The sequence below is a fragment of the Tenebrio molitor genome, chromosome 5 (genome assembly GCF_963966145.1).
Source record: "Tenebrio molitor chromosome 5, icTenMoli1.1, whole genome shotgun sequence".
Taxonomy (NCBI): Eukaryota; Metazoa; Arthropoda; class Insecta; order Coleoptera; family Tenebrionidae; genus Tenebrio; species Tenebrio molitor.
In genome coordinates, this window is record NC_091050.1 from 14,406,718 (window position 1) to 14,433,884 (window position 27,167).

The following is a 27,167-nucleotide window of genomic DNA, read 5'->3' on the forward strand; positions in this document are numbered from 1 at the left end:
CGTGAGTGTGTCACGAGCCGCAGACGAGTGGCGTAATTTTTCCGAGCGAGTAATAGCCATTATCCGCAAATAGAAAACTATACTTTTTCTACGCTATGAAAAGAAATTGATAAATAAGTTTCATTATTAGACAAACTGAAACTGACGTTTTAAAATGTATTTGTGTTATTGATATCTATGCTTAAAAGTTGTGATTAGACTTCATAAATTAGTTGTTATGATATTTGCAGTGAATTTTGAAATTATTCAACGGGCCGTGGGTAATGAATCCTGTTAAACAATAAAAAGAATTTTTTTGGTTTTAGCCTTTCGTTAACGCGCAATAACACAACTAAATTACCTGTAAAACTAAATGATCCTGTTATTGGTGTGGGAACATAATTGTATGTGTCAACTCTCAAAGGTGTCTTCAACAGATATCCAAAAATTCGTTTCAGGAATACGTTTGAAATGAAACTTAAATACAAAGGAATCATTATTGAATGGAACAAGAATGCGCATCAAGTGTATGCATCGTAATGCTATTGATTGCGAAGTTTTAACTGGAACCGCACGCAATAAGAGAATTTTGATTCCACATATAAATTTAACATATTCCGGTACTATTTTACCATTTAACCTTCAAAGAACTCAATTTCCAATTATACCTGCATTTGCGATGACAATAAATAAGTCTCTAGGACAAACATTTGAAAAAAATGGAATTTTATTGAGGCAGCCAGTCACATGGTGAATTGTACGTCGCAGCAAATAGATGGTTTGAAATTTTATATTTCGGAATATAACGGTCAAGGGTATGACCGATGAGTTTCTACAAAAAAAAAATCGTCTACACAGAAACTATTTTAAGTTAAATTTTTTTAACCGCCCGGATTTCTGTTTAAATAAAAAATACATATATAAAAAATACGAAGCACGTGTTCTTTATTTCATTTTTTGTATTAATTTTTTGTTTAAAAAGATAGGCAAATGAACTGTGTAGCCTTGGCGAAACCTGGCCAGTATGGCAACAAAAAAAAACAAGGAAATGTAAAAAAAAACGCCTTCTTGTTTTTTTAAATATGGATTAGCCAAGGTATATTTCATTTTTCCAATCGTTCGTATTTTTCAAATAACTCGAAAATTAATGAATAACGGTCGAATTTCGACCGCTGGGCGACCACTAGTTATAAACAAATCCATAAAAGCTTGTTTCATTTCATAATAAGCTCAATCAAAATATTGATTGACGACGTAATGGTAAATTCTACGGTGGTTATTATGAGACCACAAAATATTATTTCACCGAGTTAGTTTCAAGCAGCTAATCTTCAAAATTTCAAATTTGGAATAAAAATTTCGAGAACCATAAAATTTTACTCTGTTGGGTATAGCAAACATATCCTGTCAGGTCAGCTAAATTTGGGCTCTTGAAATGTGGCCATTTGACGCGTGTTTAGCCGTTTTTCATGTTAATGGGGTCGATTTTGAAGAGTCAACAGTTTTATTTTACTCGACGCCATTTGGATGAAAAATGAAAAAGTGAAAATTGGCATAATGTTCTGTCATTTGAAGACGTAAAATTTTGATCCAAAGGGACTGTCTAATTGTAACTTGATATAATCTTGAAATGTCCTTCTCCTAAGTGTAGTACACGTGTTAGGTAATTTTAAAATTTTCTAATTCGTTACATTTTGTGTTTGATCTGTCTCATTTTAATTCCACGGAAGAAACATACCGTTAAAGGGGTTTAGAGTGCGCTTTAAAAAATCCTAAAACCTGAAAAACTACCCTATGAATTCTGTGACGGTAATGGTTATTGCGGACTCATAAAAATCTTATTTGACTGGGGATAATATACCCGCCTTAGTCGGCCAATTTTCAAATCTCCGTCTGGAGTTTTCCGATGGGGTGCAGAAGCAGAAATTCCTTCCGCTCATCAATTTACAATTATCGGCGGAAAAATATAAAAAAAAAAGTTTATTGTGTCGATTTGAAAATCGCGCAACGCTGAAAGCGGCCAGTCTCGTTTTAATTCCGCATGATTTTTCCAATGGAAAACCGACCGCTTTCCTACTTTCATTTTTGCGCTTGTTCGGAATTTGATGCGCGAATATTGATGTTTAATTCGGCTTTTTGCATATCCGTCAAAGGACAAAGGACATTAGTTAATTAAAAGACGGACGATCCAAACAAAGGACCCGGCCCGCTCCTAAATTTAGTCCCGGAGCGGGCCATCCCGCCTGTTTGCACGGGAAATGACCGCAACTTCGTCTCGCGTCAGGGCCGCTACATTGCGTCAATATTGTACCAAATATAGTTCCATAAAATCGTGTTTGCAGTTTATATGGATGCACGATGTAAACAGATGGGTATACACATAAAGTTATGTTTGGAGTCGGGGGGGTCCCGTCTGATAAATAACCCCGATGTACGGTACACGCACATCCGAATTATTAAGTACACACCGAATTGGCGACGATCCAGTTATTAGGTTTCGTTAGTGTTAATGATTGTCGAAATGCAAACAATATAATGGGAATAAAAATAGACGACCGATCTGGAAATTATTTATAAATAGGAAGCGACGACAGGGAGGGGGGCGAAAATTATATAACCTGTGCAGAGCTCCCGGTTTTTTATGGTCTAAATAAAAAATAATAATAACCGGTCCATCTAATAATTTTCGGACGAAATATCGGACTTCAAAGGCCGAAAGATGGGTTTTACGGCTTCGAACTAGATAATTGTCGTCAATAAGCCACACTTTAGGTTATTATCTATAATTACGGATGTATTTTCGTTAGATTACTCACGCGTCCGTCTCTGTTGTGGTTCTTTTTAAATCGGAATAAATCACCTGGTCCTGTTTATCCAGTAATTTTCCCTTGCAACGGCCACTTCGACGGATGCATCCCGATGAAAAATCGCATTTTCCGCCAAATAAAACTAATCGAGGGCGTCAGTCGGGTGAGTTTCAATTTAAAAGCTCATAGGGAACTCATTAAAACGCCGCTTGAACGTGTCGACGTTGTAAGAGTGGACGTGTGTTGTTTTTAATCGCGACCATTCATCAATTCTATCGAATTATGTTGGGAGAGTTGTTGTAGTCCTGGGGGTCTGCGCGGGTGGGGATGATGTTTGAGTTGGGAACACGGTTTTGATGTCAGGTATGCTTTGACAAAGAGAACAAGTGCAAACAGGGAAAATTTCGGTTTGTGCGAAAAATAAAAATACAAATTCCTTCTGAACGGTTCAAGATGCCCATCACAGTTTTGTTATTGTTATAAAATCTTTCATCCGAACGGTAGAACATAAAAGTCTAAATAATTACGTTCCGGAATTAAATTGCCAAATTTATAAATTCTTGTGCCAAGTTTCGAATTGATGTACTCGGTGGCCCAATAAATTTTCGAGTTTCGCTGCAACATCCGTGTTTTACACAGTCAGTGAAGGCTTTTAAAATAACGCATTTTTTAACTGATTTTTCACGATGAAACATTTTATAAATTTGACAAGTCACGATAAAAGGGAAAGCATCTTATACATATTTTTTGAGCAACCGTACGCGAAACGAGCACTTCGCGTACCTAAAAGAGGCCGCGAAATCCAAAGTCGCGGCCGTTAAAGTGAACGTCATTTTCATATTTGACACAAATCATGTAAGAGTGGCGTTTGTTTAGATTTTTCGGGTACGAAATTACAAACCGAAGAAATTATATTACGTAATTTTTAAGTCTGGACCATCATTTTCACTACAATTCTCTTCCGACATTTTTACGATTATTTATACTCCTCGAGATTGTCTGCCTCGGCCGCACGCGGCCTCGGCGACGATTTTTCTCTCGCTACGTTAAAGAATGATTTCGCGGCCTTCATTTACAAATAACTATTCTCGACAAATTTTTATTTAGGATTAAAACAGGGAATTTATTCTTGTTGTTGTTCAAGAGTTCTTGGGTGTAAATGTTTCATTTTAATCCAACAAAAGTCAAACATGAGAAAATTTTCCACTTGGAAGGAACGTTAAACAGGATACGGGATGCAGGAAGAGGCACAGTCGACAACATATTTTATGTCCAAATTTGTTTATTTACGTTCGTGAAATTCAAATTTTGTAAATCTTAAAATGTAAATGTCCCTAATGGATTATTATTTGCCTAACTGGTTGCTCAGCTTAATTTGTACTTACATAAACAAAAAGAAATTTAATAATCAGTGAAGTGGAGAAAATAAGTGTGAAAGCAAGCGGAAATAACGACGAAAATGTATATTTTAATAAAAATTAAACAACCAAGAAAAGAGAGACCAGACATGTTTAGTCTGGTCAAATTTAAGTTGTGTAACAACAATTTAGCATAATCCATTACACGATTGTGATAGGTTCATTTTTTTGTGAAGTGGAGCACGGGAACGTTGCGTAAATATTATTTTTTCATTGTAACAGTCACAAAAATTATTACACAATAACGAGAAGTCGTCCAGGAATAACTAACTACAGAATTTGTCCGGCTAAGAAGAACATTTCTGTTTTGACAAGCTCGTTATCATAATAATAACTCTCATTCTCGGCTTCCGTTGAATGTCTAGGTTAAATTAATATTTTTCTTGTGGTTGCTTAATTAAGTCATGTTTGATAAAAATGGTTTCAATTTAATTACTGCTGCCGTATTGATATCTGTGCAAAAGCTCTCAAGAGTTTTACGTTTAATACGCCATTAGATAATGTGTAATATACTTTAAAAGAGCCCTATGAAAACGATGTCTTAAATAAAACCCAACGATAATGGAGCTCACATAGTTTTTTAAAGAGTCTTAAATTAACATCGTGAACATTACATCTAAATTTAAGTTTATGGAGGAGATAGTCGAGAGTGGAGGTGAGAGAAGAAATCATATAAAACTGCATGGCAGTGCAGTAAATTGTTTATAAATTGTAATACGGCAGAAAACGATTATGGAATATTTACCTGGGTCTAGTCGTAGTCATAAAAGTTACGAGGATACAAACAAGTGAAGATATGCGAAAAATTTCGAGCGAAATCGAGCCAAGCGAGGAAAAAAGTTTGCATTTTGCTGCAGCAATTAAAGTAAAGGAATTGATCCTTGCGTCACACCAATGTAAATGTGCAATATTTCGTTAAAGTCGTGGTTATGTGATCTAACTAGGAGCAGGTTATGTAGAAATAAACAACCAACGGTAATAAACTGTGTTAACAAATTGAAAATAAATACAGGGTGTTATTGAAAGTTGTGCAAATATTTTATCCACGGCTTTATGTAGAACTCTGAAAAAATATCTAAAAAATTCTATGTCAAAAAATAAAATGACATTTATTATTTGAGCTACAATTTTTTTTTATTGCTTTTAGACTTCTACGTTGTCAAACAACCTCGTAGGCAAAATTTCGGCACATTTTAAAAATACACCCTGTATATAATATTTTATAAAACGTACACCAATGCGGTTTCCTTGTTTTAAAGCATATTTCCTATAGGTTACTTCGCATTGGCGAAGTATACAAATAAAATGAACACACATAAAGAAACACTTGTGGAAAATCTTCGATCGTCTTCGAGACTGGATCAACTCCGTTCGCGACACAGGTGCAGATTCAGGAACAAGTAATTAATTTTCTATACTGAACATTTAAGTACAATTTAGTCACGTTTGTGGAACAAATAAATTAGGTTCTGGATGCCTGACCATTAGGAATTATTTGAACCTTGGATCTAAATCCGTTATACTCAGCAGATAACGATCAGAATAATTTAACAAAATTTCTCCCCAAAACTGACATCGAAAGATTTTTCAAATTCATTCCAACGTTATTCTCTGCTTTGTCCGATAAGATTTATTTGCTCTGTTTTAACTTTGTTCTTGATAAGCTTTCCCATTAAGTTTACGTGCGTTAAATCTCTGGCCAATTTGCATTTTTATGACATTTCCATAGTACTGTGGAAACGTTAAGACTCCCCAGAACAGAAGACTGGGGTTATTTTTGACATTTTATTGAAATTAGAATAGAACGCGTCAATTCCTGTTCCAGAACAGTTTGAATGGAGAGATAATGACCTAAACATCCATCTGAACTTGTTTCCCGATTTAAACCCCACAGAAAACATGTGGAACTGTATCGATGGCTTAATTAAAGGAGCGAGGAGTGGTTGGCAAATGATTGATGAACTTTATTCGAGAACCTTGCCGAAACATGCTTCTGTTCTGGCCATGACAAAAATATATTTCTTGCTATACAGAGTGGCTACGAAAATTGGATTCACTTTTCCACATTTGCCCAACATTGGTTTATTTCACGTAACTGACAATTGTTAAAAATAGTGACAATTGCACTAAATATTGAATTCGATGTTGCCATTTCATTAAATATATTTTTTTTTTATCTTTTGGGAATATGAAGAAAAGTGACTCCAATTTTCGTAGCCACTCTGTATTTATAATTTGTTCCAATATTTTTTACTCACTTTTGGAGCGATTTCCCTTAATTTCCCTATTAGTTAAACTAACAATTTCATTTACCACGAGTACAAATTAATTGACGTGCCCTTTTCAACAAAACACTACCTTTAACCAAATACGCTAACGATCTACATAACTTCTTGCGTTACATTACACAAATTGTAAATATTTGGCAACAATTCGTGAGTTTCCATTGCCTGATTGACACCGAATCCTGAATCCGCAACTCGATATGTTCAACTGGCGGAAATATGTAAATTTCCAGATCGATGCTGTATCTCAAACCATCTGAATTTTTCTAAGCCCGTGTATTATTTATTCCCTATGAGGAAAATTGGCAATACAGAACGTCCTTCGTCCAGGAGTAGTTTTCACCACTCACTCACGACCAAACTAGAAAACTTCTGTCGTTTCGATGATGCTCAAAATGTCCGCTTCGCTTGTGACTTTCTTATTTAATTTTTTCTTCGGGGAACTTGTGTTTTTACATGTCCGTGTGTGTCAATAAACAATTTCTGAATACGGAAAAGGGGAAAAAAGAGAACAAAGAAACGGTCTTGATGCAGGCGAAAATTATTTATAAGCGATAATTCAGGGTTACGACATTATCGCTGTTATTGTGCATAGACATTTTATTGTCGTTGTAGTTTTTATCGGGACGGTGTGTTTACAATGCCCCGACGAATTAATCGACTCAGGAGTTGACACTCCAAGGCCCGGAGTGCGGAAGCTCCGGGCCACGACGATTAATCTTCTTCGTTAGCACAATGGGCGCGCGTTAATTTTAGTCCGTTACCTGTGGTTATGCAAGAGACGGGCAAACGTCGGTCCAGAAGCGCGTCTAAAATTATCCGCGCGAGTACCACCCGTGCCGGCGATCTTCCCCACCTCGAGACGCAAATGGATTAGTTCTGCGGCCCGAACTTCCCTAATGTGATGGCCCAACTAATACGGTATTGATGAATGCGGCGCCGCTTCTAATTCGTCCCCTTTATCGCCCCGGATCGGGCCAGAACCGAAAAATTACCGAAAGCACAGACCTCGTGGAGAGATAAAATATGGCGGCGGTAATGCCACTAAAATTTATATAAAGCTCTCGCGAACACGTAATACTTCCTGTAATATCGGAGCTTTCAGGTTGGCGGCGCGGTCGTAAGTGAAAAATCATCTCGCCGATGAATTCCTCCCCCGAGACTTTTTCCACCACCCCTTGGGGTTGTTTGTGCCTCATCGATTTAATTAACGAATTCATGAGATGTGCACTCGATGCCTCCGGTCCGTCTGTCAAAAATTTGCATTTCTCGCGAGCCGGGGACGGCTTCCTGGGGGGATTTTCGCGGTGACGGCGGATTTTCGAGTATTTAATTTGGGGCCGATCGATGGAAGTCGAATCCCGGGTAATTAATTACCTCAAATTTCACGCCGGGAAGTCGATAAATATGGAAAAAAGTTAACCGACGTTTGCGCCGATTCAAACAAAAATAAAAATTAAATTGGGAAATTACTAGCCCGAATTACGTAGTACAATTGGTTGTCCCAATTAGTGTCCAATTAGTCAAATTATTGTAATGTTCAGTAGAATTGTCTTGTGAATTATTTACAATGTCGAAATTAATTTGGACTAATTAATCGAAAATGAATACTAGCAATAAGTGATTCTAATTAATTGGAATAGGGAAATAATTGACTCTCTGGAATTAATTTGTCTATTGTAAAATAGGCAACGTAATTAGTTACGCGAATTAGTAAGATAAATCGCCTACATTGCCTCAAATTAGTATAATAATTATTGTAGCGTTTTGCAGAATATTTTTGATTTTGTTGCTTCTAACAGGATGTGAATTTGATATCATCGTAATTTAATTGATGATTACTTTTAATTACTCAACGCCTTGTAAAAAGTACAGTGCTGAATTCATTGTTGTTGTTCGGTACAGTACAGTGTTCATTGTTGTTGTTGGAATAATAATCAACAGGCCAAAAAAAAAAATTAAGCTGACGAGGTCAATGTCGACAGGTCTGTGAATCGTGGTGGACCGACTTGGCAACCATTTCCCACTTTTTACGGCCGCAACAATTTTTTTATGCGTTCCGCCTCGCACGCCCCCACCGGAATCTTCACGTGCCGGTTTAATAAAAAGCTTATCATTATCATCGCGCCGCCTCGACCTTGACTCTTACCGTCTCTGCGTTCAGTGTGGAAACGGGAACGGGAAAGTGCATCGAATCAAATCTAATATTCCGAACGTAAGTGGTTCCCATATTTTATTAAGCGGTTGGCGCTTTCAGGGAAAAATTCCGGCATCGTTGTGAAAACGTCGCACGCGCCACCCCTCCGAGAACGGCGTCTTCGCTGCCCCCCCGTCGCAAAAATCTCGTTGAAATATGTATCAAAGGCGGACGACGAGCGAAAACAAATACGCCCTCCTAATTAAATTAATTGAATTATTAAGGAGGGACGCACGTGTCGGGGGCGCGAGTCACTCGTCGAATCAATTTTTTAATTATTATTAATTTTCTTTCGGCACTCTTCCAACCTATATTGGCCAAATATTTACATTACGGCAGTCTGTATAATATAACCAAATATTTATCGCGCGTAAACTTTCCATTTCAAACACTCGGATTCCATCGCCCATTACCGACAGGACAAAATCCCGACTGATTATTCATGATGGCCTGAAAAAAAATCGATGCAACCGGTACGGCATAAATTAAGGGAATTTTCAGGACTCGATAAGAGTGGCAGGTCTAGAAGAGCGATTGAAACCAGAATTCGGGGCGACAGGATTGAATTAGTAAAATTGCAGGATTGTACTTCATTGTGACTAATTGGTAATTAGTAAATACCGCACCGAAGTGTGAGTTGTCAGTTGCAAATGAATAATTTGGTGAAAACGTTTGGGTCATGATATGTTGTTGGTTAGTAAAAATTGTGTTAATTAGGATGGATTATAGGAAATTAGTAAAATTAAATGGAGTCGGGCGAGAATAATTAGTTGCGCGGTCGGAGTTGGAGGTGTCATAATGTATCGTTCTGGGAATTAGTAAAATTGACTATTCACGGCGGGTCCGGGTCAATCGGATTGATGCATCGTCGTCGAAAAAATCCGGTGGAATTCCAGCCAGACACGCTCGCCGACCTTGCAACATTGTGCACGTTCTCCGGACCAGATCTGAAATAAAATCTGCTCGGAGCGTTTACGATTTCGCGTTATTACCCCAGAAACGTTATCTGTAACGCTCCGACACTCGTTCCGGAGTTTTTTGAGCGGGTCGCCGGAAAAAATACGCATATTTCGAGGGATCCGGGGCCGTTTTCGGTATCTGGCGGCGCGATCTCGCCGCACCTGGAGCCCCCGGAGTCGGCGTTGCGGTTTCGATCGGAATTCGTCGAAGCGAAATTTATTTAAAACACGTCCGCGCAAATTGCAACAGATAAATTCGGCGTCGAGCGTAACAATGTCAAAGACGAATGCGCTCATTAAATTAGCCGAAGCGCTTCGGTTTCGCGAAATCAATCACGAATTAGCGAATCGGGAAAACAAGTTTGACACTCCAGGGGAGCAATTAGTCCTTTTCCCGGCGGGAGCTGCACCCTCGGTCCGGCGGCTAATCCCGCCGCACTTAACCTGCGTTTTTCCCCGAGAAAAGTGCGACGGGCTGGTCCCGGCTTTCGTTAAGGGACTCTGGAGAGTCGTTGCGGGGTCCCGACCCAGAATTCGGGCGGTTCCTGGAATTCCGCCGCCGAAATATTTTTCTCGGGATCCTTCTAATGCGACTTGGAAGTTGGTTGGTTTTAACGGTCCGTTTATAATCCGCACGTTCTTCGCACTCTCGGGGAGGCCTGCGACTTGTCAAATCGCGACATCCAGGTTATTAGTACAAACCGTACATTGTAAATAAAGGTCAATTCGTCGTTAGATCGGCCGCGATTCATCATTTCGGTTCTGGCCTCCTTCCAGATAAATAGCGCAGATAGCACAATGCGATTATAAATCAAACTTATTTCGGGACGACCACCGGTTCTGCATGCTTCGAGGCGCGAGCGGTCCGCGGTCATCTCTCCAAAAATCAAATATTCGGAAAAAACGCCGGGAATAAACAAACAAAGCTCAAATTCGTTGGAAAATACTTCAAAGCCTTCCACTGCGAAGTTGGCGAAAGAGACTTTTTACCGGATGATTTTTTTTTTCATATCCTGCAGCAGCGTATACATTTATTACGGAATTTTGTTTGTTGAGGGATTTGCAACAAAAAAATTATTTGGGGCGAGATATCGGCAGCTCCATTTTATATTTTTATGTGACGCGCTTAGTAAATTAATCTTTACGGGCGCGCTGGCGCTTGCGGGACGAGTGACCTAAGGAACGAGTCTCCATAAGCCAGTAAGCCCAGTAAAGATTAATTGCTAAGCGAGTTGCATACAAACTTTTATTTCCACCTTCAGCCTTTAAATTACGGTTTTTAATTGTTATTTATGTTTATAAAAATTTTGTAATTAAAGGCGCTGGGGCAATTATACCTACGTCGTCATGGTGTTGACATAAACAACAAAAATACTGCCAGAAGTTTAGAGAAATTTGTTGCAAAAAGAAAGAAAGAATGACTTTAATGCCCGATGAAAACTTTGAAGGTGATTTTCTTGAGATGAAAGAAAATAACCACGGAATTACCAACGCTGCAAGTGCAGTTCTCTACTGATTCGATCCCAGGAGAGATATGAAAATGACTTGCGAAACTGATCAAAATGCATTATTAACGTATGTAATTGCAACAATTGACAGTTAAATTTGTTTGTGTTTGTAATAAACTTTTTCAAAAATCATTTAATTAGTTTTGATTAATTATTATTTTTTGATGAGCCTTGTAAAGTCTTTACAGGTCTCTTCTACGTGCCTGTTAAATATTACAGGGCTCTGCCTGTCACTACCCATTTACTTAGTTACCACAAATGCCTATAAAGTGTCATTTACTTAGAAGGTGGAAATAAATAACTATTACACACACTTACTAATTAGCGAAATATATTCGTAGGCGTAACCTAAGTAGACTGATGTACATTGTGGAATGTAAACAGAAGTGGACCCCTGCGGAACATTTGATTCGTAGCCAGTTTTGAATTTTGATGTATCGATTGCGTCCTATAACGTCCATCACAGCTTCGAGAACAATGAATTTATATAACAATGCATCAAAGCTAACCTGGTCAATAGCTACAGTATTACTAATTATGCATTACAGCTTTATTAACGTGAACAGTATCTCTGTGAAGATAGGTCAAGAAGTTTCCACAATTCCCAATACATAAAAATTACAGTAAACATATCGATGAAATTTGTTTTACTCGGAACTGTAAAAACCAAAAAGTTGATTTCACTGACGTTATTAATTGACTTATACAGGGTGTTATAGAAATGTGCGGAAAAATTTTTACCACGAGCTACTGGCTTCATGTAGAACTCAAAAAAAATACTTTAAAATTCTATGTCAAAAAATAAATGTCATTTTATTTTTTTATTGGTGTACATTTTATAAAATATGATATACCTACAAGGGTGTATTTTTAATATGTGCCGAAATTTTACCTACGAGGTTGTGGTACAACGTAGAACACTAAAAGCAATTAAAAAAATTGTAGCTCAAAAATTAAAAGCCATTTTATTTTTTAAATATTTTTTCCGAGTTCTACATGAAGCCAGTAGCTCGTGGTTAAAATTTTGCCGCGCATTTCAATAACACCCTGTATGTCGTTGTTTGGGATTAGAATTAGTCTGTCTGTATATTATTTATAATACAAAAAAAATATACAATAGTAATTTTCTGAATAAAAGAAAAGAGAATAAGTTACGGGCTCAAGCGACGACATGTTCAGCTTGAATCCTGCATTATACAAATTAGAAAAAAATATTGACAAGTGCAAGAACGAAACAAAGTTCTGAGTATGAAGTTTTAATGGATTCTTCATGTATTGGAATAGTTGTTCTAAATTCCTGCAATAGTTAAACCATCAACATGGTCCCACATGTTTTCAATTGGGTTTAAATCAGGACCGTGAAGGTTAATACATTATTCTAAAATATTTGGAGATAAAATCCTTTTAGCTCCTGAAATGTTTTTCATAAAACGATTTCTTTCGAGAAACAATTTAATTCACGGAATGCAAAATATTTAGTTATTTAATTTTTAAATTACAAACGAATTGCAAATTGAATTTCTTATTTCTAAATGTCTTTTTTTTTGATAATTTGACCATTAGCAAAGTATTAGTATGTAGGTTATATCATTAAGAGTAGAAGTGAGTCTTTTTGTGCTATCTAAATTATCCGATGTACTTTCTGCAAATTTCCAGGAAAAACTTTCCCAAAATGGTGAATAATCGCGATTTGTAATTTTTAGTATCCTGACTTTTACAAAGATAGCAGAGTCAAAATCTTCGATTTCTCCCATTGTCAAATTGGTAATTTCATCGCATCGACAAGCGCCGGTCATCAACATAACTTACAATAATAATTTATAATGCTTCCTCCTCTAGGCTCTAGAGAACTCAGAAATTTTACCTTTGTAGCCAGACACTTTTCATCAGGAGGATTATGTGGAAATCATGCACTTTTCGGGACTTGGTGGGATTAGATCCTACATAGAGTTTGCGACGAATTGCGTGAATTCTGGAGTCGTCAATGTATTTCGTTTTCAATGGCATCGGACATAATTCGCTAAATATAACAAAAATAATCAAAACGTGAATAATAACTGTTTACTTTTTAACACTGAACGGTGATCATGCTATTTTTGATTTTGACATCTGACATCCATGCACACGGGCGACTCGTGTTAGTCGTGTTACACCACAGTGGAACCGGTTAAATGTTGGGTAACAATTTCGTAATGTCGGTTTTTAGAGGCTTTTTTTGATAGGGATAATTTAATTATGAAATACATACAGGTGTCCCCAAAAAAAAGACGAGTCCATAGCTCTCTTATTTATCGGAGGATTTTAATTATCTATACACCAAATTAAATGGTTGTTAATAGGCTACAAAACGTCTTTATAAATTCACATATAGCTCCAAGGGCTTCAAGACTAAACTGTCAAAATATTTTTTTTCAAATGGGAATACATATTTTTTTGCAGTAATTCTGATAGAGATTTTTATTCTGAAAACAACAATGTATCACAAGTATAACTTCACATAAAAAAAATAAAACTAACTTTTGAAACAAATGACGAGCACAAAGCGAAAAGCTATCAAAATGCATTGCGTTACAATGTAATAACTAAATTAAGGTAGCTGGAAAAACAAATGACAAATAATAACATGTGGGATTGCGCAGATACGCCGCCAGTGTTTACCGCAAAATGGAACATAGACGATAGTAGCGATTTTTTACATTTTTTTTTTGTAAATTTTTGGTATTTAAGTGTATACTTGTGATACATTGTTGTTTTCAGAATAAAAATCTCTATCAGAATTACTAAAAAAACATATGTAATCTCATTTGAAAAAATATATTTTGACAGTTTACCCTTGAAGCCCATGGGGCTATACTTGAATTTATTAGGCCATTTTAGAGCCTATTAACAACCATTTAATTTGGTGTAAAGATAATTAAAATCTTCCGATAAATAACGGAGTTATGGACTCGTCTTCTTTTTTGGGGACACCCTGTATTTCGTGTAATTTATAATTTTATTTATGACTATTAAATTAGACACCTATTAATTGTTGTATTTTAGTTAATTATGATATACATTATTATTAACCGAATTAATTATGGTTGTTATATACAACCTCATAATTGTACTATTTATTGCTTAAAATTGTATTATGCACATGGTAACAAAACGAACATTTACTGCCATTGAATTTTGACTTTTGAATGCATTCTTTTGCTTTGTTAAAAACGAGATTTTTGTCAATAGATAAAAGATGGTATTGGACTCGCATAGGTATATGGGTTACTATTACACTCGGATTATTACTACACTCGCCTGACGGCTCGTTTCGTAATTTTCATCCTCGTGTTAACATATGTGTGTTTGTTAAATAATATACTAGTAATTGATAAATAAATCATGACAAATGCTTCAGATGACCTTACATTTGACTCGGTCGAGCCGCCTGTGGACACTTCTACTCCTAGTACTTGAAGTATTTCTAGTCCGCTTACAAAAAAAAGCCACTTCAACCGTTTCTATGGAGATACACAAAGGCGCGGTTTTCGACCGTTCAAAGATAAAATAAGATTTTTATTATCATTTTATTAATTGCGAGGGTGGTTTTTCATGCATTTTTCTTAACATCGCTTCCATCATACTCTTTCCACGTCAATCAATACCACTCCATCAGAATGCCAAAATGATTATTTTCATATTTTTTTCTCTTTACGTGTTAAATAATATTTCTAAAAAGGTGGTGAAGTATTGTATCCAGCAAATCCAGCAAATATTTTGCTGGAATTATTGTTTTTGAGAAAAAATAAAGAATATTGAGTTTGACTAGAACATAATAATATGTACTTAGTTGATACAAATATTGATCGTTTCAACCAAACAAGGATAAAATGTACCAATAAAGCTAAAAACGTTATTTTTTCCGAGTATTCATTCAGATATAATAGAAAAATACAACACCTACTTGCGTTACAACCTTGAGGACAATATTGCGACATAGAGCAAGTACCCAGTGTCAAGACAATTAATCACTCCTAAAGCATTCTTCACTCGTTGAAAATGCCTGACATCTGTTTCTTCTCTGAATTAATGTTTAGCTTCTATAACCTAGCTAATTCGTTTCCACAAACTGAAGAATATAGTGGCTTGTTTTGGTGAAAGTATTCCGTAAAATGCCCCAGTCCAGTTTAAATGAAGAAAATATTCTTCAATTTCTTCAAAAATCTTAGTTGACCACGAGAAGAGGACTTCTTCTCGGACATTGTTCACTGTTGGCTTAAACTTCTTTAGAAATGAAAAAACCGAAGATTTGTTATCTTCATTTTTGTATCTTTGAATTAGCAAAATTGTTCGGAAGCGACCTTTGTCTCGTAAATAGTAAAACAAGTTTCTCGCCGCCAGTAATTATCAGTTTTACACTGATAAATTTATCATAAAACATGCATTGTTGTTGGATGATAAGAAAAGTTAAATATTTAGCAAAAAATAGTAATCGGATGATAAAGTACATACATACATACATTAGTAGGTAGCTGTTACAGATATGGATAAAATTGTGCCGTAAAATATGTATATTCTGATTTCATATAATTAGTGAAATTAGTGTAATTAACTTTGCACATTAATTTTACTAATTGTCAATAAGTTGTTCGACCGTCTGGGAGCGGTCCAGCGGAAACGGGTCGAACAAAGCCGCCTGCAATTTTTCTCGCTTCCGTCTCGGTGTCGCGTGACGCCGCCTCCCGATACTCTAAATACCCGTCCGAGTTTCGCATTACCGAAGGCCGCCGCCACTTAATTAACGACAGCAATAACGCCGGGAAAAAAACCCCTCGGCTCTCGGCGGGACTCGCAAATGAGTTTATGCAATTATTAAAAACTTCATCGCACAAATATCAAATAAGGAGACATTGAAGATTGCACTTGGACCCCGAGTGTTTGCGCGTTAATTAAAAACCCATTTGGAGGAGCGGCGGCGAAGCCTCTCTTCGGCAAGTTATAATTTGCGTGGGCGACGGGATGCGCGGTGTGCAACGTGACTAAGGGCGACTTTGACACGGTAAGTCGTGTTTCAAACGATAATTAACTATTGATTCATTACGTCGTGATCAAATTAATTTTGATTCGGTAATTGCTCGCGAGCAAGTGCGGCCGGAATTTAATAAAGCGGCGGTGGCGGCGGCGGACGGGTTGGGGCTCCGCGACGCGTCTTCCGCAAGTACAAACGCGAAATGAGAGATCGCGTCAATACGGATTAATAATTCCTCTAATTCGAGTTAATTAGCGCGCCGGACAGGACACCCAATTAGTCGGCGTTCATTTTTCGCCAAATTAATTGATCAACAGTTTACGTTCGAATTGATTGCGTAACAGCGCGCACTGTTCGTTTTTTAATTCGTTCGTGAGAGGGGAATTTCGTCGCCGGCCATTCAAATCGAAGATTAATCGCTTCCGAATTGAGACGTTTCGGAAAAAACTTGTTGTTGCACAACGCAAAAACGTCCAACGAAAAAATGATAGCTCGTTACGATATTTTCGGACGAGCCAGCCGTCAACGATTAGTGTTTTATCTTTGCGGGACCGTAACGGTATAAATCCGCTAACGAAACTGGATTATCTTAAAACGTTTCGGATTTATGTGCTGCAATTTGCGTTGACCGGGCCAGTTTGCGATGGTTTATTGATTTGGGTGTTTTAACATATCGTCAAGTGGGCCACTAACGAGGCCGTAACAGACGAAAATTGTGGATGAGTGCATCGTGATTTATGTGTCATCTGTCGGCCATCATTTATTTTCGCCAATTTTACTGCCGCTAATCGGGAGATAAACACCCTGTATGTGATGCGCATTTTCTTCTGCAACACGGACAACTTACAGCCTAGGTACGAAGTTTACTTTTCCTCCTTAATAACAGACGTGATTAGTCTCAATTAGCTCTAATTAGCTACCGAGTTTTAATTAATTGTCGAGTACAGTTTTGGACACATTTGGTGTCTCTCTTCATCAAACCGCCGAGGTTGTAGCTCTCTTGACTAATTAATAATTAATTAACACAAATTTAATTCTAATTACCCTGTATAATATACCGCTCTTGATATTTCGGACAATTGCCATCGAGAAATTAAGTCTACATATTTACTTTTACCAATCCTATTATTTTTTGCGTTTTTTTATATTTTTTAAACCATAACGTGCAGCTCGTATAGCTAATTTATCATAAAATTATTATCAATTATGGAAAATTAATTACATATTAAATTGATCACGTAAAATTTCCTGTGCAGTTGTTAGCCTGTTAGCTAATTATTATTGAACTATCTAGTTACTACGAGTAATTACACGATTAAACTATACAAATAATAGTTATTTATGTGACGCGCTTAGTCAATTAACTTTACGGGCGCGCTGGCACTTGTGGGACGAGTGACGTAAGGAACGAGTCTCCATAAACCAGTAAGCCCAGTAAAGATTAATTGCTAAGCGAGTTGCATACAAACTTTTATTTCCACCTGCAGCCTTTAAATTTCGTTTTTTAATTTAATTTATGTTTATAAAAATTTTGTAAAGAAAGGCGGTGGGGCAATTATACCTACGTCGTCATGGTGTTGAGATAAACAATAAAAATACTGTCAGAAGTTTTGTGAAATTTGTTGCAAAAAGAAAGAAAAGAAGTTACCACTTTTTACTTTTACTTAGTTACCACAAATGCCTATAAAGTGTCATTTACTTAGAAGGTGGAAATAAAAAACTTTTTCAAGTCCTGAGCTTTTGGCCACAGTTCACAAAACACTGGCAGCATTTTTTCTTTGAATAGCAATACTAATTTCTAATTAACTAGTAAGCAATCATAAATCAAAGTAGCGTCCTATAAATTATAACTACCCAATTTAAGTTTGTTTTTGTATTTTTACGGTAATTTCTAAAATCTTTCTAATTGTTTGTAACAAATTAAGTACTTACATTAATTTTTACTAATTTGATTTAATTTACATATACTACCTACGTAAGGAATAGTACAGTTGGGACAATTTCAGGTCTTCTACACTTTGTACGATTTTCATCCTTGACTAATTAGTAATTAATTAACAGTAATTTTGTCGAAATTAATCTCTATAACATACTGTTTACTTTTATGAATTATTTAACAGCTTTGTTTATTATTTCTTGCCTTTCTGTAATTTTCAAACAACGGTGTGTTGTTCGTAGAACTAATTTGTCATATAATTAGTATCAATAATTAATCAAAATTAAAAATTAATTTTTACTAATGTGAGCTAATTACTTAGAATCGTTATACTTAAGTAAGGAATAGTACAGTTGGTACAATTTGTTGTATTTTGTATGATTTTCATCTGATTTGTCTCCAATCGAGGAAGTTTATCTATCTGGCGAGCAGCGAAAGCCGAAAAGTAAACCGCGATCGAGTCGTAGTTGCGATAATTTGTGAAAAACGGCTTGAAATATCGCGAGACTGTTTGCCGTCGTAATCCGGCGGAACGGGCAGCAACTTCGATTACACCTCGCGCAAACAGCGACCGTTCCGGTTTCTTGTCGAGATAGCGGCGATAACCGACACCGGCACTTTGCCAGTTTCAGGCCGACCCCGCACCTGGATGGCTCCGCAGTAGAACGATGCTCTCGCCCCCGGAGGACGTCATCCTCTCCGAGTGCACCGACGACACAGCTCTGACCACGACATGCAACCGCACCGCCACCCTGACCCTGTCCTGCGTCCGACCCGGCCTCAGATACGTCGACTTCTACTGCGAGTTCGACCTGAACGCGACCTTCTGCACGGCGTGCGACGACGCCAACGTGACCGCGGTGGTGGCGACCAACTTCACGAACGCCAGTGTCGGTGATTTCATCCTGAGGGTGGTGTCGAACTACACCCAGTGCAGTTTGGTGAACCGGAGTGGTGGCGTGTTTTGGACGTGCGACGGCACGGGCGGCGATGAGGGAGCGGGCTGGGGGGCGAACTACGACTGGAGTTTCTTGTTCGTGGTGGTGTTCATCATCGCCGGGGGGCTGGGCAACATCCTCGTCTGTCTGGCGGTCATCCTCGACAGGAGGCTGCAGAACGTCACCAACTATTTCCTGCTGTCGTTGGCCATAGCGGACTTGTTGGTCAGCCTCTTCGTCATGCCTCTAGGAGCCATTCCCGGGTTTCTGGGTGAGTCGACTCACGAGTTACTCGTTTTTTCACAAATCTGAAAGTCTCGATTCTTCGACGCGGTCAGTCTGACAGCTCACGCGCAGATTCTACCGTCCGGCTCAAGCATGTGTTATGGTATCCGACACATTCGAACCGCTTCAATTTATCGTCCATTTTAAGAGCGCGCCTTCGCTTCGACATCCAGTGACTCAAACTCCTCGTTTTGTCCTTTTACGTGCGAGGACCAGCTCGATCCGCGTCTCAGTTCCTTAAAAGGAGTCAATATCTGTTTTACGACTCGAAATCCTCTTCCTCGTGGTCTCGCGGGCGGAGCAACGAAACACCAATTTAAAACTAATTTGATGACCTTCCTCGTCGACAAATTTCTTTGACGTCGATCGCACGTTTCATTCGCCAGATAAGATAGCACCGGAAAAAAAAATGGCGGCTTGTAAATTATCGTAAATCGCGCCGGCGATTTATTAATAATTCGGCGACGGTTAGGATTTTCCGAATCAAAACAACAAGCTTTGTTGAAAGGTAATTAGTTATTGATTTGTAATAAAACCGTGATTAGATTTTACCAATGCGCAGGGAACAAAACAAAAGCAAGTGTCACCGGTAATGTACTATTATTGGGAAGCATCTGAACGTCACGGACGTCGTAAATCGAGCAGATTCGGCTAAGGGCGGGTGTTCACTAGACCGCAAGAAATTTCTGTTCATTTTGTAAAGTCATTTTTTAAAATTATAATCTCGTTGTGCAGAAACCCCTTGAATGTAGGCAACCAAAAAATCACCACCTTTCGTAGTATAGGTGCACCAGAATTAGAGGTGGCACAGCACACTGCGACTTAAGAAACGTTTACAAATGTGATGCATTTCTGCGTAAAATGCGAGCTGGTGAGCGCCGACCTTAACCTCCAGACGGTTTTTCCGCCTCACCCAGTACACGCCCAACTATTTTTGTTCGGAAGATGAGTTCAAGCTGCGGCTTGGAAGGAACACAATCGTGTTCGGTCATCGGTCGGACCGTTTTTTCAACAGTTTTGACAGAGCCGGCGTTTTTTTATGAATTTTTCTAAGCGGCAATAAATGTTTTACGACGCGTAACATGCGACGTAATGAATTTCGGTTCATGACGGTCCGGGGAACGACTTCTCGTTACGAAAATAATATCCAGGTTCCGGAAATTAGCGGCGATTTGATTGTTGTTCCACTGACTCTTTTCTGTATACGGGGTGGTTCAACGAAGCGCCAGGTCTTCGCGGAATAGGAAGCTCCCGGAACCAGCGCCCTCTGCGTAATGACAGGCGGGACGTAAAAGCGGTTATGTCACGATAATTAAAATTATGACGGTCTAAAGCTGCACACGTAAAATACTGGTTTATGACTGGATGGTGGATAATATGGGGTGTGTAGAGCTTGTTTTAATGCCTAACATAATAATAATAATAATAATGATGGTGATGATGATGATACTCAGTGGTGGGAGAAAAAAAGAAACATTTTTTTGACCGGAACCCCACCTGGCAGGGTGCAAATTTATTTGTAGAAAAATCCCGGCTCGCCGGAAAATATTGTTTTTGAATTATGCATCGGGGTGTTCGCCTCCAACCCCGGCCCATTATCAATATTCAATCACCCTCCGTGATTATTTTTTTATTAATGCGGGCGAAGCCACCCGCCCATAATGAAATCTTTGATAAATGGTGGATGCGCCGGGGTTAATTCGCCCGTTGCGGCGATGTTGTTTTACTCGGAGCGCACCTCTTTGAAAAAAAAAGCACGGTGCGCCCCCTCCCATCGGAAAAAACTTGGCAATTCGGCGGAACTCATCGCTTTTCCGAAATTGGAGTTTCTGACGCCGCCAGCAATTAGCGAAGCAATCACGAACTCCCCACACCAGGCCCGAACTCAAATGGGGGTCGCTCATTTTTCGAAGAGGTGTCGTCGCAGGTTTATCAAGAAATTCCCACCCTCGTAAACACTGCACCGGCGGCGATAACGTCCGCGTCCCTCCTTTTAATCTCTTCGGGGTTGCTTTAGGCGCGCGTCCAAATCTCTTCGGTTATTAGTCGAGGACCGACAGATTTGCGGACGTTAAGTAGCTTTGTGTGGATAAAATTCGACGCGGACGTCGATTGTTCTTGTCCGTTGTCGCCACATAAATAAGTAGAGCTGGGGCGGCAAGAAATTATCAAAGCGCGTCTCTTAAGCCCCACCGAAGTGTAATCCTCTTCCGGACCGGGGCCGCTTGGACCTGGGAATATCGCGGTAGGGGTGGCGGCGGCCATCTTGCCGAAGACGAACACGACGAGTGCGGTGCGCGGACGACCAAGACTTTGTCATAATCTGAAGGCAAAACTGTTTATTGTGCCGAAACAATTTCGACTTAATCACGGGCTTAACGAAGATCTAGTTTAACGTCGTGCGGTTTGCCAAATTTGCAACAGACTTACCAGACGAGGGGAATTTATTCCACGTTAAAAAATATTTATCTACTTCCTACCATGCATCGCACTCATCCCACTCATTTCAGACAGATAATAATGTGTTATTTTACCGCACGCAGTGCGGTAATAAACGCTACATTATCGTCGGACTTTGGTGATCACTGATCAGACAAGGCCTCGTTGTGCAGAGTTCACATAATTGTACAAGCTTTAACAAGTTAAAATAGTTATTTACAGTAAGAGTGAGGAAGGCAAAGCTTTCGTTCACGCGAAATGCGTGTTCGTTCACGAATCGGAGTGGACGATGTAATTCAAGTGAACGAAAGCGATTTTTCGATACCTCCTTTGAAGGCGAGTCTGTAACTTGATATTCAAAATTTTAAATAAAAATAAGTCCCATTTTTTCCTGAGGAAAAACATTTCTGAAACGTCAATATAGCGGTGGTGTGCACGTTGTGGAAATGGATTATGATGATATCCCGAAAGAAGCAAATGCCGCGAGGTACTAAATTAAAATTATGTTATCAGTAAAAATTTAAAACATTTACGAAAACCAGTGAGTGAAAGACAGTGAGCGAAAGTGAAGTGAACGAAAGAGAAACCTTCACCCACTGGTGACTATGGATACAGACTCATGTTCTAGGGATGTATCGAACAAAAATAAATTATTCTCGTCAGAATTGGTAGAATACTTCTTTGATGCTTTCTTCTAAACACATTCGCCACATTGTCTCAGTCCATTTTCATTCAATTTGGTTTTGTAATCGGTTCGCAGCTTCGACACAAACTTCAGCATCTTACTTTATTCTTTGTTGTATTCTTTAAAAGTTTTCGGAGGAAAACAAGGTCTATAAAGCTGAAGTCGTAATACGTCGATTGATATTATACGAAAAAATTTAAAAGTTAGCGTCGTTTTGTGTCGCATTCCGCTTTTTATCCGGCAAGAAATTGTCGGCGGGAATGATTTTTCTGTTGGCTCAATAAACGCGCAGACAACAAAATGTTAAATTTCTATAAAGTGAGGAAATAAAGCCATGACCAAGCCACTCACGAAGGAAGTTCTTTCGTGCGGCACTTATCCGCCATTATTTTTTTGGTGTGCCGTCGTTCCGCCGTCAAAGATGTGTCACAATGACAGAAATGGCTTCGGAATCGAATCACAATAAAGCCTAAACGGGTCATCAGCGTCGTTCCGTGGATGTTCGTAGAAACGTGAAGGGGGCGTTATCGCCGCATCGGCCGTTTCCGGGCAATACAAACACGCGATGACAATCGGAGAGGTTAAGAGGGCTCGACGAGCGCTCACGAATCGAGTTGATCCGTCGGGGGAGTCCCAGTCGAGTATTTAAGTTTGTGTGACAGTCCGGTTATTAAAATTCGCAGGAACCGGTCGAGATTACGTTTCGAGTGTCATAAATCCGTCGAGATAGCTCGGAAACTTTCCCAACGACGAAGAAAATTCGTTGTTGTGCACGAAAAGAGACATCTCGTTCTTTTCCTCCCATCTCGGCGACGATCAAAAGAGCAGGTGGTTGCTTAATCACGAATTTCGATTTAAAAATTCGTCCCGGGGATGATTTATTTCCGAGCGACAATAACCGACGTTCAAAACCCGGCGACCTCCTCCATTGTTGATCCGATCACGTCCCCACCGCTCGATTTACTTTTAATTTGCCCGAAAAGGACCACTTAATCTCGGTTTAGATTGGCCCGCCGAATTTTTCGTCTCGTCTCGTGTGCGGAGTTGAAATTGCGACGGCATCCAATTAACCTCGGACGCCTACGGCGGCGGATGCGCCGCCCCCGGATTAACTCGTGACTTCTTAACGTACTACTAATCAGGACGATGTCGCCCCCAACGATTGCCCCCAGATGGAGGAGAGCCGGTATCATCACTGAACTTCCGATTTTGAAGAAAATGTGCAAAAAATATGCACAACAATTTATTTGTTTTTATGCTGCGAAGTGGGAAGCCCCTTGCGTTCAGGCAACCAACTAAGCACATCGACTTACCTTTAATGGTGTAGGATCAGCAAGCAAGGTCAGGAATATTTGGAGCGGCACCCGGTTTTCGATTCCAGCCTCCCGGGGGATTATTTTTCATGTGGGTCCCCCCAACGTATCGTTCGTTTTTAATAACGACAAGCCATTTCTTTCCCGGTAATGGGCCCCACTGAACGGTTCGCGGACTTGGGATGATGAATACGGTCGCTCCCTTTGTGTAACCATTGCGAACGCTAAATAAAATATTTTCCAGATCCTTTCTGTCTGTTTCATTATATTTTCAGACGTTCTCCGGAGGGAGCGAACGGGAGGACGAGGGAAAAAGCACCGCGTTAGATCCAGATGAAGCGAGGAGGAGCGCGAAAAAAAAACGTATAAAACGGTTACTTAAGGCCCGGCCGAATGTTATCTGCAATATTAAAATCGTTCTTTTCGAGCATGAAATTAGTTAAAATGGGGTGAAGTGTGCCGTAATTTTAATACCCTGGAGTTGACGGGGATGTGACGTTGGGTGAATGGGACGCCTTGGAGCGTTTTCGCGGATAATTAAATGCGCGCGGAGTTGCACCATGGAGATAATTCTAATGATGGTACTATTGTTTGAACGTAGGCGCGGGGGATCAAGAGTCGAGGGGGATTATCTGGTGTGTGCACCAGTGGGTCCAATCTGGCTGATTTGTTGACCAAAAATGAAGGAGGGGGGGGGGCTGCGACAAATAGATTTTAGCCGCAGTGCAGAACTAGAGCTTTTTCCAGTCGAATCAAGGAGGTTTTGTTGTTCAAAAGCTTTTCGATTTGTTTGGCGTTTGATCTGGGAACAACGAGAAATCACAAAGTGTCAGTTCGGGTCTGGGAGGTGGACGTTTCCACAGTTTTTCCAGTCAAGTTACATCAAACAAACACAAAAAAATAAAAGCGGAGAGACAACATTGTTTTGATGTGCTTCAAGCAAAAAAGAATTTTTTCCAACAGATTTTTTATTGTCTCGGTGCGTGGATTAACAGCCAGATTTATTTTATTCACGTCTCCAGGATTTGCTTCTTGTTTGTTTCGTAAAAATCGTATTTAAGATGTCTGTTGTTCAAGGGCAAGTCGTCACATTTATTGCAACCCTCACGTTACTACCCCTTCGATTGAATCAATGCGTCTTTGTGTCGCGACAGATTTTAAATTATGATTCGAACCTGCTAAAGGAAAACTAACCGAGGAAATGCAGTCAGAGAAATTTTCATCCGTAACATTGCTTGTTCGGTGGAAGTTTATGTTGATTTCAAAGGCTAACATCTTTGAGGAAGTCTGAGAAATTTTTTGTTTTTGTTTTTTTAGTTTACGTAAAACTTGCCTCGTACTCTGTAACAATTTGTCACACAGCTGCGCATCTTGTTACATTTTACGTCGATTTATTTATATTTTCTTGTAAATGGTTGCGACTGATACAGCAACAGCAGTTTTTCCGGTAATTGTTGTTTGGGTGATAAATGAGAAGTTTGCACGACGAGGCGTCGGCTGAGTTGGTCTAATCACGTGAGTGCAAAACTTGATTTTTTGAAATGTGCTCGCCATAAAAAGAAAGTGGTCCTCTTCGTCGGGGATTGATTCTTGTTTTTGAGGGTGAAACATTTCGGAAAGATTCGAAAACGTTTCCACCTAATTCGGTGCTTAGTCGGAAGCCGTTTGTCAATTTGTTCCCTGGCCAATCGGTATATGGCGGGACTTTCCCCGACGGGCACTCTCGCTAATCCCCCGAAACTGCCTCCGAAGTGTGTAGTTTATACCGAATTTACAAGACAAATTTCGTCTTATTTACCGACCCGGCGCCGGATTCAATTAAAATGATTCATTAGCTTTGTCAGTACTTTGACGAAATTGAATTTCACGAGATTATCCGAGTAATTAAATTTTAATAATGTTGTCATCCGACGACTAACCCCCCCTGCCCGCCGAAAACTAATAAAAACGGATAGAACTGTTCGGAGAAAGTTTCCGAGTATCGGTCCGAACTAATTTCTGTTAAAAATGACCGAGGTTTTGGCGTCGCCCAAAAACTTCGGGGGCCTTCCGATTCTGCTTTGTTTACGGCGAGTCGACCGTTCTTCCAGTGCAGACGGCCGCATCCGACGAAAAAAATAAAGCCTTCACTCATCAGCTCTGTTTTGCTCGACAAAATGCCCAAGGATCAGCGATGTTTAATTAATTTTTCCGCATAAAAAAATTGTAACTTTTTGCTACTTTCTTTTATTTTTTTTCCACCGAACATTTATAATTTTTTCTGAACGTGTATCATTTTATTCAGCATTTATTATTTTTATTGAACGTATTTTTACTCTACATTTATGGTTTTTTCCCCTGACCATTCATAATTTCTACTAAACATTTTCAGCGAACATGTATTATTTTCACTGATCATTTATTATTTTACGAGACACTTTTACTAAACCTTTTATTTTCCATGAAACATATTTTTCACTGTATATTTATGATGTTTATCTACTTTGCGTTACAAATGGGCTCATTATTATATCTAAAACAGTTTAATAATGAATCATATTATTAATTGTTTTTGGTAATTTTTAGATTTTGTTATATTGGCAACATTAGCCGTCAGGTGTCACGGTAACGAGTGAAGCTACGAAATAAATTTATTAAATATGTAAATATAACCTTACATTTTCAGCTTTTGAAATGTCAGGAATTAGTAAAGCAAAATAGATAAAATAATATATTACACCCATCATTTATAATTTCCACTAAACATTTATCATTTTAATTAGCATTTACTATTTTTACTGAACATTTATTATCTCACGGAGCGCTTTTTACTTTTACTAAAATTATATTTTCACACGAAACACATTTTTTACATTATATTTATGATGCTTTCACTGATCATTCATAATTTTCACAGATCATTTATTATTTTTGCTGAACAGATTTTTCGATTTTTTTAATGTATCTACATTTGTTTTTTTTTATCGGATCACTTACTGAACGCAACATATTGTTTTACTTAGCATTTATTATTTTCGGGGAACGTGTAGGGTTTTTGTTGAACATTTATTATTTTACTGAGCGCACACAATTTTTACTGTTTATTTCTCCCACGAAACATATTTTTTACAATATGTTTATGATGTTTTCACTGATTGGTCATTTATAATTTTTGTAGAACACATATTATTTCACTTAGCATTTATTATTTTCGGCGAACGTGTATTATTTTTACAGGTCATTCATTTATTTATTTTACTGAACATTTTACCACGAAACGAATTTTTTACAGTATATTTTTGAGGAATTCATCTATCCTCATTGAACATTTTATTTATTATTTTACTTAATATCTATTATTTTTTACTGTACTGAACTTCTGTTATTTAACGGAGCGCTTGTCATTTTTAGTAAAAGTTTACTTTTCCACG

At 38.6% G+C, this 27,167-nt stretch overlaps 1 protein-coding gene across 4 annotated transcripts in view; it reads left to right on the plus strand.

The window, feature by feature from the left end:
* Positions 1–27,167, plus strand: part of 5-HT2A (5-hydroxytryptamine receptor 2A) — a 108,656-nt gene that overhangs the window by 66,539 nt on the left and 14,950 nt on the right. For 2 of the 4 annotated variants that reach the window (XM_069047923.1, XM_069047922.1), the window contains one exon: positions 18,724–19,306. In XM_069047923.1, coding sequence (XP_068904024.1) covers positions 18,766–19,306 — 541 coding nt within the window. In that variant the 5' untranslated portion in view covers positions 18,724–18,765. Of the gene's footprint in view, positions 1–8,619; positions 8,705–16,719; positions 17,016–18,723; positions 19,307–27,167 lie in introns of those variants that run through there. The other 2 variants (XM_069047924.1, XM_069047925.1) reach the window with 2 other exon arrangements.